At 38.9% G+C, this 13,215-nt stretch overlaps 1 protein-coding gene across 2 annotated transcripts in view; it reads right to left on the bottom strand.

The window, feature by feature from the left end:
* The window catches only part of GRID2 (glutamate ionotropic receptor delta type subunit 2), a 1,554,957-nt gene extending 1,543,829 nt beyond the window's left edge, over nt 1–11,128 (bottom strand). The window contains exon 1 of one of the 2 annotated variants that reach the window (XM_043871276.1): nt 10,082–10,189. In XM_043871276.1, coding sequence (XP_043727211.1) covers nt 10,082–10,169 — 88 coding nt within the window. In that variant the 5' untranslated portion in view covers nt 10,170–10,189. Of the gene's footprint in view, nt 1–10,081 lie in introns of both variants that reach the window. The other variant, XM_043871274.1, reaches the window with a different exon arrangement.
* Between the last annotated feature and the right edge of the window lie 2,087 nt (nt 11,129–13,215).

The raw sequence follows: 13,215 nt of genomic DNA on the forward strand, positions 1-13,215 counted from the left end.
ATGTCAAGGTTAAGTATACTAAGCAGGTCACCAATTTTAGGGGCTCACTCCAACTTAAATTTGAATTTAAATTTGTTAAATATTTCTTTCAAATGATTATATTTCACCACCCGGGAAGGCAAGAACTAGCAATTTTAAAATATCTTTTGATGTTATATACTTCATTAATTATAATCCTCAGCTCCAGCCATAACACAGCTTGCCTTCTTTATCAGGCATTGCTGTGCCCAAACCACAGGACTCCTGTCCCCTCGCTGTTCACAGATTCTATGCTTATAGAGCAATAGATGGAACCCAGCAGAAACAAACATGTGATAGTCACGTTACATTGTTTCCATAAGACGAATGTTTCCATAGAGGAGATACCACTGTAAATGACAAAGAACACAGAAAAATAAAATGTATCTGTTATTGGCATTCTTACTTTAAAACAAATATTCTTATTTCAGCTGAAAAATCAATACATAACTTATGTGTATTAGTAGGAGACCAGTAAAAGAACTGAGATTCATTTTCAGAAGGCTTAATTCTGAGGTTAGAAAATGTGGAACATTTTCTTTCCTCATTTTCACCTATGACTACAGATCTGTCAGCTATGGTATAGCACAAATAGAAGTGAAAGTTCCATAAAAGGAAATATTTAAATATGTTACTGAAAATTAATATCACAAGAATTTATGTTATCTATTTAATTTCTATGTGGCAATATGTACTGCTTTATGAAAAAACTACACTCAATAATGGTTCCAAACTGATTTAAGTAAATTGAACGCATAGTAAAATTTACTTAAAGGAAACTTTTATTCAATTCAAATGTGTCTATTATAATGAGACGCTTTTATGCTATCTTAATGTTATGTTAATGCCATTTATATAGGAATATGGTGTGTTCCTAAAATTAGCAAATACTAAAATACTAAATGTTGATTCTACTTGTAATGGTATATCAATACTCCATAAAATATAATACATTCATAATTTCAGGTAAAAAATTTTTTGTCTAAATTTGAGTGCTAACATGGGAAACTACATGAAGCAAAACTGCAGCACAACTAACTGATTCTGTTTCAGAGAGGACATATTAATATAAGTTTCTTTGTCTAATACCACTGGCATTGGCCCAGTATCACTTGACCAGAGATTACAAAACTAAACAAAAACCATAAACAACAATCAAAAACAAAAACAAATGCCATTTGAACATGTGTTATCTAAATTGAAGAATCCAACAGGACTGAATTAAAATGAACTTTTTATTTTGTATCCTCTTACTGAAAATTTTCTTATGATTTAAACTTTAAAAAAATTGCTAACTATCCCAACTCTGATCATTAAAAACAAAATCTTCCCTTTAGCTCATATTCCCACCACCACCATACCCTTTGCTCCCTTAAAGCAAAGCTCATAGAATTTCTCAGGTCCCATTAAGTCTTCGATTCCTTGCCAATCTGTATGTTGTCACTTCAGTGCACTGAAAGCAATTTTGTCAAAGTCACTTTTGTCCTCAACATTTCTAAACCCAGTAGTCAAGTCTCAGTTTTCATCCATAAAATTTGACAGTTTCTGGTTTTCTCCTTGAAATGCTTTCCTCACTTGGCTTACAGAACACACCCTACTCCTAGTTTTCTTCTTAACTCACAGGTCACATATCTTTCTCTTCTCCTAGATACTCACCCTGACCTCTACATTTTGGAACGGCCTTTGGAATATAATCTTGGGCCTCTTCTTTTTGCATAATTATTCCTTAAGTGTGCTATCCTCTCCCATTGCTTTAAAGATCATGTCTGTAATGATGAATTTTAAATGTGCAGCTTGAATTCCTAACTCCCCCTGAAATTCCAGACTACTGTAATCAATTACCAACTTAAATTCTAAAATTAGATGTCTAATAGAAATATCAAATAGAATAAATGTAAATTTTGACTTTTATCTAAAAACTGACTCATTGCCCCATGTTTGCAATTTTAGTCACCTGCTTGCTTAGGTAAAGTACTTCGGAAACTTCATTATTGTCTCTGGATTTCTCCCAGCATAAGATTCATTGGAAAATCCTATTTCTTTTTTTTTTTTTTGGAAAATCCTATTTCTTTTATAAACTTCAAAATACATCCACAATCTTAAACTGCTCAACTAACTCAGCAACCAAATATTAGAATAGTCCAATTTAGTACTGTCAAACAGTAGTAAACAATAATTTTCCCGTGACTACTTCAATCAGTTCAACCAAGCTGATATACTTATCTTTCTAAAACACAAAGTATTACATATCATGTGTTTGATCTGAACTCTCCAGAGGGCATCCTATATACTCAGATCTAAATACCATACCATGACTTATAAGCTATGATAGGATCTTCCCAATTTGCCTCTTGGACCTTATTTCCTTCTACTTTCTGCTCTGCTCTCTACACATTTGTTTCACACTGACTTTTAAGATGTTCCTTAAATGAATTAAGCAGATTCCTTAGTGTCCTATCTCAGGGCCATTGCCTTTGCTATGCCCTCTAGCTGAAATCCTTTTTCATCAGATACCCACATGGCTAATTTCCTTTTTTGGAATCAAGTCTCTGCTCCAATAATCATCTCTTCAGGAGGTCTTACCAGACCACCCTACTCAAAATACAGTGCCATTCCTTCATTTTTCTTAAAAGCATTTATCACTACCTGATATTATAACATGTATTCCCTTATTTATCTGGTTGCTACCCCCATGAGAATGCAATTACTTAAATATAAGAGCATATTAGTTTACTTTTTGACATTTTAAATCCAGGACCTAAAAACAGTAGTTCACAGAAAACAGGTCCAGAATAAATGTCTGTTGGATGATATACTATTCTCCCAAAGAGCATACATATGGCATATTGATAATAATATATACCTTACCCTGTGGGTTCAGGGAACTAACTTAAAGAATTATAATGATTTTGATAATGAAGCAATCATCTTTTCAAGATTACTTGGGAAAAATCAAGTTTTCAGAGCAATAAAATAAAATTCAGAGCAATAAAATTATTATTTTTAAAATTACTTTGAATTATCCGGGGATGAAGAAAAATTTAACAATTGTTTTAATAAAATTAATAATATTTTTTCATGAATAAAAATATCTATTAATAAGGATCTTGATTACAGAGTGATTTAAAAATATTTAACACACACGGAGGCTTTTTGTGAGCTCCTTGTGCTTGCCTCTGGCTTCCTTCTATTCACTCAGAAAAGCTTTCAATGAGTCAACCCAGCCTCAGCTTTACACTGACAACCATTTCGTGAACAACAGTAGGGTAAAAGCAAGAATACCTGGGGCAAGAATCCAAAACGATGAAGAACACTGAAGAAACACGGACTATTTCTTTTATACACTACATGTTTGAGTGGCGCCAAATGCATTCTAATATTCCTGATGCACTTCGACTTGGTAAATTCTAAGGGCTCCTGTAGTCCCCGCTGGTTAGAATATGACTACTTGCTCCTCCAGTCATCCTGTAAGTACACTAGTATTGTGGGATACACCAGCACTGTGTGTAACATCTTAATACTAACCCCAGAGAAAACAAAGACAAAATGTAAAATGAGAAAACAAACCCAGCTCTCTCTTCTGATACTGAAGTTATCTAGAATATCTGATTAACAAATATACAATAATTTCTGTTCACACCAAAAATATCTTCATATTAAAAGTGAAAATGAAGTCACTCAGCCATGTCCAACTCTTTGCGACCCCATGGACTGTAGCCTACCAGGCTCCTCCATCCACAGGATTTCCCAGGCAAGAATACTGAAGTGGATTGCCATTTCCTTCTCCAGGGGACCTTCCCTGGAGGAAGGGAATGCAGGGTCTCCTGCATTGTTGGCAGACACTTTACCATCTGAGCCACCAAGGAAGACATCTTCATACTAAGGGGTCCTTAATTTGAAGGTTTAAGGTTCTGTGTTCCACGTATTTTATTTTTAATTCTAAAACTCTAAACTCTAAACCTAACTATTAAAACTGGCTGTTTGAACCACACTTGACCATATCTCTTCTGAAATATAGGAATTTGTCTTCATTTTAGGTCATGTAATTACAGAGCTTAAATGAACATTAATATAAAGCTTGTTTTAGAGTTAATAAAAACAAGGACTAAAGAAAATAAATAGCTTCCCAATATAGTTCAATAAGTTATTGGTAAAACTGGTACTTAACCCTAAACCCTCAAAATTCTAATCCAGAACATTTTTTACTCTTATATCCTCCTTCTCTTTTTCACATTTTCTAAAATTTCTGTCCACATCCAAATGCTAAAATTCACCAATTGAAATGACCTAACTCCACAGATGCCTTCTTAATAACCAACCTCAGAATTACTCTAGTTTTTTTTTTCCCCTTATCCTTCAGATATCCATCTGATCACTTTTTACTATGAATTTTAATAATACATTGTTCCAACTAGTTTATTAAATATTGGCACAGGGCAAGGTCTAACATAATATGATAAACTGTTCATTTAACCCAGTATTCCATTCTCTAATTATGTGATTTTGCCAATGTTAAAACTAATATATCAGGTCAAAGTTGACCTTAGTTTCATTCTCCATTTGTCTTATAGTAGGATATGCCAGAAGGAAGATTTTGCCTCTTAAACAAGTTAAATAAACAGGAAAATTTCTACTTGATAATAGATATTGGTTTTATATTAGCACACAAACCTGATGGTGCTTGTAGTAGTGGTAGTTGTGGTGGTGGTGGTATGTGTGTGGAAGAAATTGATATAATACATGAAACTTAATATTTCCCATGCCAAAATTATCTGAAAACATACATGACCATTCACAAAATTCAATGGTTGACATTTGTAAATATATTTATATTTGTGCCCATTTCCTTTTTCACAGCTCTGTATGTGTTTCATGTTACAAATATCAATCAGTTTGGGACCCAAAATGTTCCATAGGTAAGCAGTTACTAATGTCCATTTACAACAGCACTATTAAGTGTACTTACATACCATTTGGAATTTTAGTTTTTCCACAGATAGTATTAGTGTAAGAGTACATTTCTGCTGTATTTTAACTTTGTGAAAAATTTACACCACTAAATCCAGCAATCTAATCTAGAGAATATAGAATGTTGATATGTCCTAGAATTAAATTCTTACAAGAGTCAGGGATAGCATTTCTTTCTCTCATCTGAAAATAAAGACCACCTGTATCTTAGAGTATCACAATCCTAATTAAATGGCATCTTTTCCCTAAAATTAAAAAAGAAAAATAACTCATGTGATTTTCAGTAGGACTACAAAGGAACAGCTCAGAATGCAGTGACACCTAATGGCAAAATTATCTTTATAGGGCCACAAATGTAACTTGTAATAAACATTATATTTGTAGTCAAGCTAAGTATAGCTACTCACCAATATGCTATTGTCTGAAATATGAAAATTTAATAGCAGCGCCAAATACTTTACTTTTTAATACTAAACTATTGCATGCAAGTGAAGGAAAACAACCTTCTGCATTAAAATGTGGTTTTAAAATTACATATTTTTGAGATAAAATTGCAGTATGGTGAACTCAGCCTTAGCGATTAGAATTAAACATAATGCACCTTCTATTACTCTTAATAACCTCAACTGGTGGTTTCTATTGTTAGGTAAGTTGAAAGTTAATGATCTTGATTTTTATTCATATTTGAATTAAAATTTATAGGAGCTACTTATTGGATGTACATTTCACTTGGAGTAGAAAGCAAAGGTCCTCAGTGTAATGGCTTATTAATATTGTCACAGTTGATATTGTTGATTAATAACACTGTCTAACTTAATGCATATCTGAATTGCACTTCAAATAACTGTATTATTGATACAAAAAAGTATACATTACAAAGTATACTTCAATTTTACATCCAGAAGCTACTTCTTAATACTCTCTAGAAGTTTACAGTATAAGTTATCTATAACTTAGGGAGCAAACAACTATTGTAAATAATAAAAGGATAACTTAAATCACTGAAATATCTTATACAGTAGAGAGTTCTTGATGACTCCTGAAGGCTCTCACTAACCAACGCAAATCATGTGAAGAATTGAAAAAAACCAACTTGACAGAAGACACAGTACACTTCTGGAAATGCCACTACATTCTCTATTTGATAAAACTGTCCTCAGTGCAGCAGTAATGAAAATTAATGCTTGAAAGTTGCCATCAATTATATTTATAATGCTTATAATGTGGTGACACATTTTATTCACCCATCAGTTTTGTACTTTAAACTTTCTCATGATGAAAATATTCTGTGAATTGTCTTCGGATTCTCAAACATGTCAAAGTTGATGATTATGATCTCAGAGGACAAAGTATCATTTGCTTATGAGAAAAACATGCATAAGTGCTTTATTTATATTCCCTGTTGGCATGAGGTATTTTACCATGACCAATAATAATAAAAACATGCTAGTAGTTTTTGTAATATATGACTAAGTACACTGCTTGAGTGTTCCCTCGCAGAGATATATAACTGAGGATGGCTCATCTCAATCAGTTCTGAGGGCACAGGAAGAAGATAAAGAAAATGAGCATACATTAAACTATTAAAACATGAGATCCTCTGTACTAGATATGAAGCAAGACACAAACCCTGTGGTTGACTGGAAATGCCACCTAATCCCTGCTTAATTAAAGCAGTGCTCTAAACTCCTGTTGTGTTTTAGGGAGTAAAGAGTGTGGGACGACTGATGTATGAAGAAAATAGCAGTCAGCGTGGCTAATCTCAAAGACTTTGGAGCTTTCTAGCTACATAAATCAGAGCGACTTTTGAATAGCCTCATAAAACACAATATCATTGCCATTCCACTCACGACTTTTTGGTTCTTCCTACAGAATGCAGATCATTAGGAAACTTCTAAGCAATCAAGTAATGTGAGTCTGATGAAATTACTCAATCAATGCACAAGCTCAAAGTAGAAGCATAATTCAAAATTGCACAGTTTTTATATGTCAAAAGACCTTTCCTTGTTGGGGGGCAAAGAAGATCACAACTGAGGTGATTTATTTCTAAACACTGTGCATGTATTGCATGTACATGTGTATTAAGCAAGAGTATTATAATTATCAATTTCCTTTAAAATATGATTTTACAGAAATTCAAAGTAATTACATTAGTTCATTTTGACTAATAAATACATTTTCATTTCAGTTATTAGAGTTTAACCATTATATCTCATCATTGCAGTGAACTAATGTGCTCAAAAAATATATGAATTTAAAATATACAATTGATTTTATTAAAAAATACCTGCATGAAATAAAAACAAAGAGGAAGAAGAGACAGTTTTCATACATACACTTTGGTTCAATACCAAAAAGATTCAATATTTAAAGAACCTATTAGAGCAGTGTCTTTTTATCTTTCCAGCTCGCCTGAACTACATATTGCAGCTACTTTCTACCTGAACACATCACATGAGGCTGTGAAAACCTTTCATTTCTGCATATCTCTTTATATCCATAGAGTTGAAATATTCACTTCCCCTCCAGTTTCATCACATTTATCCCTTTAGTCCTAGAGTATGTTGGCCATAAGCATATTTCTCACAATTAAATGAAGACTATCCCCCTAGAGATAATTATCTTTTCCTACTCAACCAAGTAAGTAAACTGATCCAAATACTATTAACTGGTACTTTAAAAATTTTGACATAGTTACTCAGTTTTTAATTTATTATAGTTTAGCTAGGATGGAGGTAGAAGAGAAAGGAGGTTTTAACCTCTGATGTGCACATAAATTACACTTGATCATTTTTTTTAATTTAGGAGGTAATATTTTTCAGTATGTTATAAAAGATATGAAGCATCTGAAACAACCATCAATTTGCTAGTTGCATGGCAATATTAGGTAGTCTATAAAGAAGGTAATTCTCTTGTGTAATGTACTAAATGAATTCAAGTCAAATTATCTGAGAAGTAACCATTTCTTTCAGCAGTTTCAATATATACATTAAATGCATACAATCAGCTTTCTAAAGAAATCTACTGTAACTTGGGGTGGCGGGTCAGGTTATAAATAAGTAAGCCATGTCATACTGACTGATAGAACTCAAAGGAAAAAATACAATAGTTGTGTTCTATTTTGAAACAAATGCCCAGATTGCATTGCAAGATAGTATTCATCTGGTAGAGGACAGTAACAGCTGCAGGTGTGTGCAAGTAAAGTATTTATCGTGTAGACCACTGAATAAGCAATAAAGTAAGCATTTATCCACATCCTCGCTTCTGAGCAATGAGGAGCATAAGGCAGAAACTCCTAAACACAATGTGAATGTAAAGGTACTGTGATAATATAAATCTGTATTCCTGCTTCAGTCATTTACAACTGGATATAAATTAAATGTACATCATTTCTTTAACAGGAGGATACGTCATTTCTGAACTCTTATCAGACCATTACTAAACCACTCAATGAGGCCATAATTTCTCCCTGAAAAGTTCTGAACCCACAGGCACTGTTGCCCCCAGGCAAAATGTGATCTAGTAGGCAAGCTATCTAGTGATTAATTTACTAAATGACTACGTACAAGGTTTTCTGAACCCTGACCTTACTACGCCTCGCACAGGGACCTATATGGTTCTATTGATATAAACGATAGAGAATGGCAGACATGTTTACAAAGACAGCCTCTGAGACCAAGAGAGGGAGCCCCCTGGAGCTGAGGCTGGCCTCCGTAGGTTCACACACCAAACAGAAATCCCTGGCTAGGGCAGACACAACCTCCACCTGCACCAGGTTCCCCTTCAGGACGTAAGTGTGTGTGTGCGCGCGCGTGTGTGTGTGTTGCTCGGGGGAGCGGCAGGGGGACGGAATGGGGAGATGCTGCGACCCATCTGTCGCCTCAATTTGCAGACCATCAAACCGTGTGGACAGATAAAAGTCTTGTGCCCAGAAAAATTCCCCAAGAGGGGCCTCTCCTCAGCGCGGTAAATGAACCTCGCTGGCCCGCGGACGCGAATTTCCGAAAAGGAAATCATCGCATTAACGTAGAGAAGGCTGCAAGAGCCGGTCTCCGTTCAGCTCTCACGGATTAGCAAGTGAGAAGAGTTGGAGCCTGAAGCCGCGAGCGCGGTGCATGATAATGACGCGCAGCCCCCGCCCGCCCCCGCGCCAGCGCCCGCCGCGGCCAGTCCCGGCCCGTCTGGTTGCCAATAGGTGGGGCCACAAGCATCTCCAAGCCGGTCGGCGTCCTTCCCGGAGTCAGGCCACCCCGAGCCCCAGCGCCTTTGCTCTCGGCCTGGCGCTGCAACTCGCGAGTTGACGGCGAGGCGAGGCAGCCCACGAGGGCAGCCCGCGCGCCTCTGCTCTCGCTTTTCCCCCGGCGCCGGAGGCCAGTCTCGTCGCCGCGCCAGGCCCAGGGAGCGCGAGGCCCGGGCAGCGAGGTGCGCGGCCCCCGGTCCTCGGCGACACGGCCGCCGGCCCCTCCCGTCACGGTGGCGGCGACTCGGCGCGAGTACCGCAAAGCCGAGAGGACAGCGAGAAGAGCAGGAGGCTGGGGGCGCCGCCAGCACCCCGTCACCGCCGCACGCGCTGCGGCGAACGCGGCCCGCTCACGTTGCAAAACCACCTGTTCGATCCGAAGGGAGCTCTCGCCCACCCCCACCGCCCACCCCCATCTCCCACCCCAGCTCTTTTCGCTTCGCAGATGACTCTCTGTTCCCCCCAAAGATATATGAATATATATATATTTTTTTTTAATGGAGCAAATATACATCCGGGAAAGAATATGGAAGGTAGAGTCGATGAAACTTCCTTTCCTCACACATTCAGAAGCCCCCAGCGCTCCCCGGCACACACGCACGCTGAGGTAAATTGAGACCCCACGCATCCAGCCCACGCTCCAGGATTCACCGCGAAACAACAGCACAAGTCCAGGTTCAGCATCCACATCCTTCCAGAAAACGGCACAAGTGTGAGGGAAGGGTAGCGGGAAGGGGCAATGAACCGAAGCCACCGCCAACGAGCCACACAGAGGGCGGAGAGGGGGAAGCAAAGGGAAAACGTCTGGAAACCAAACGGTCAAAGTACCCACGGGCAGCGCCAGCCCTTTCTTACCGATGTGAATGATCGAATCCGCATTCGCCGAGTCCCAGGTTCGAGACCACCAGACGGACAAAACCAAGAGCAAGGGGAAAACTTCCATCTCCTCCTAGGCTGATTCTCTTTTAGGATGGATTTTCTTTCAGTGTTAAAAATAAATATATAAAAGTCCAAAGAGTTTGAGGTCACGATAGTTTAGCACAAGCTCTTTCTTTTTTTCTCCTTTTCCCCCCACTAAATTCCTATAACCAGACCAAAGCTTTTAATCGTCGCTGAGGAAGGCAGAGCGAGTGACAGAAAGAGCCCAGCCTGAGGAAACCTCCTTCGCGAAGCCGTGTCACTTGGAGGGGAATTTTGGCATCGCCAGAGTTGTTTGCAGTTTGGCTTTTTAAAAATGTAGCCAGCCTCGTTGTTCTCGGGCAGGGGGGAGAGGCTGGAGCTCAGACCATCCCCATCGCTGCGTCGGGGCCGCGGGTCTCCGGTCCCAGCTCCGCCGCAACTTCCAACAGACCACCCCCCGCCCCCCGCCTCACGCCGGATGTTCCCCTCCCCCTCCCCCCACCGAAAAAGCCCCCCTCCCCCCGCCCCAACGGCCCGCGGAGAATCGCCTGTCTTCGCTGCCAAAATAAAATCTAAGTGGCAAGATGAGGAGATTCCGAGCGGAACAGCCAGATTCCAGTAGGGAGGGGAAAAAGCCCTCTCCGAGAGGGGTAGTAAAAGTGAACTTCAAGGTAATGCAGATAGTAATGCAGAGAAAAATTCCCTTTCTGCGCGAGGCGGGAGCGGAGTTCGGCGAGGCGGGCCCGCGGAGCCGGTTCGCTGGGGCGCGGTGGCGGGGGAGTTGCGCCGGGTGCGAGCAGCGGGGCCGGGCCGGAGGAGGGAAGCCGCCGCGGGCTGCAGGATGCTTTTGGAGCGGTTCGCCTGGCGGGATGCAGGAAGCGAGCAAGGAGCGAGCCTGGCAGCTTCAGCACTAGACCCACGTTGCCTAGAAATGGATCACCTAGGAGAACGAGCGAGCCCGCGAGAGAGCGGTGCTGTCAGGCGGAGAGAGGGGAAAACCGAGAGAGGAAGAGCTTCTCTCTAATAACCACCTCCTCCCCCTATCTGCAATACAAGGGAGAAACAAAATAGTGCTCTCATTTCCCTTGGAATCTTCAACCGGGACTGAGAAAAAGGCAGGACTCTAAGAGAAAAGACGTTGAAGTCTTTTTTTTTTTTTTCCCCCTTAAGGAGGTTAAAGCCAACCTAAAAAAGCCACCCCACTTATTTAACCTTGTTATTGCGATTCTCCAACAGGTATCAGACTTTTTCTAGTCTTTGCCTGGAATTAGTCACATCGGTTAAAAACAAATTAGGGACACCTGGTCACTAAGGGAAAAGGAGACCTAGAAAGCTTTTAATGAGATTTCAATTATAAAGTTATATATACATATATATATATAAGGAGAGGGCGTGCTAATTATCTTTCATACATTGATTTTTTTTTTCTGTCTCCAGTGTATTTTTTAGGCAGTCGGGATAGAAAAAGGATAAAGAAGATCTTGACATTTTAAAAATTTAATAATTACGTGAAACAGAAATGCATGCTTCAGTGAAACATTTGATAAGAACATTACCCACAGACCTTGTATATTAATGCAGAATGAGGAAGTTGGTTGCTTCTCCGTGGAAAGAGCTGAGAAAGTACTGAACGACAGCCTCCCAGTACCAGAATGAAAGGATTTTCTGCAAGCATTCTCCTTAAAATCCTGAGGATTGTGACTTCCTTTCTTCTAATGGTTAACTTATATCCAGTCTGGCCTCATTTCAGGCTGGAGATTTGTTAACGAAACCAAGTGAGTAGTTGAGGCCAGGTATAAACAGGCCTAATATTTCAATTATAATTGGAATCTTTGGGGAATGTTGCTACTTGGCATTTATGGATATCAAACTCCTCAACCTTTGAAGCCCTCCCTTGTCTCCAAATTTGGCAAATCTCTTCTTTTTGCACTCTCATTTGAGCACTTCTCTCTAGTCTGGTGTATTAGGCTATTATTTCGCCAAACATAATTGTATATCACCTCTGTGAAATGGTTTCTTTCATTCACATTGTGTATTTTTTCCCTGAACATTCTGGGAAATGTGCTACCTATTGTTACTTAGGTTAACAATTCTGTTGAAAGGCCCCCAACCACTCTCCTCAGCCACATCAAGGGCTTAGTTCAAATTATGCCCATGAAGTCATACCCAGTCCTTTAACATGGGAATCATATGGAATAAATGGGTTCTCTAGCAGCTCAGCTGTAAAGAATCTGCCTGTAATGCAGGAGAATTGGTTTCGATCTGTTTGTTGGGAAGATCCCCTGGAGAAGGACATGGCCACCCATTCCAGTATTCTTGCCTGGGAAATTCCATGGACATAGGAGGCAGCTGGGTTACAGTCCATGCGGTGATAAAACAGTCTGACCTGACTTAGAGACTAAACAACAAGAGCATATGGAATAAACTCATCCTCCTCCTTTTTTTTCATAGCACACTCTACTTTTGTATTAAGAGTCGGGACAATTTCTGAGCTACACCATTGATGCTTTGAGCGTGAGGACCATAGCTTATTCATATTTTAGTCACTACATCATTCTACATAGAACCCCTTGGTTGACTTGAAATTCATCACTTCCTTCTGAATTTGGCATAAATCAGTGCTTCTAAGAAGCGACCACTGATTAATTCCTGTCAATTTTTATCATTCCTTTATTTTTTTCTATTAGTACACATTGATTCAATATTGATTTTATTGATGTTGATATCATTTTACTTTTTAAAGGGTTCAGTTTCAATTTCATGGATCATATTTTGTTGTTACAGATTATGAAGTCTTTGAAAAAATGGACATATTTCCCCATAGCTTTCTTCTATTATATTTTATTATTCACAAGGACATTTTAAAAAATTGATGAGTTACTATATGCCCAACCAAGAAAAAAAAATTGTGAAGTAACTATTAACATGGAAAAAACACTCTAATATCTTAGAATCAGAGAACCAGGAGGAACTTCAAAACATTAGCTGGCCCTGTCCTTGTTTAATAAATGTCATTGCTGGTGGTAGCTAAATACAGACAATTCATACTGTCTTCTCTATTGGAAATCTGTCTAGTGTATTAGGGAGAA

This window comes from Cervus elaphus, chromosome 17 (assembly GCF_910594005.1).
Source record: "Cervus elaphus chromosome 17, mCerEla1.1, whole genome shotgun sequence".
In the NCBI taxonomy this organism is placed as follows: Eukaryota; Metazoa; Chordata; class Mammalia; order Artiodactyla; family Cervidae; genus Cervus; species Cervus elaphus.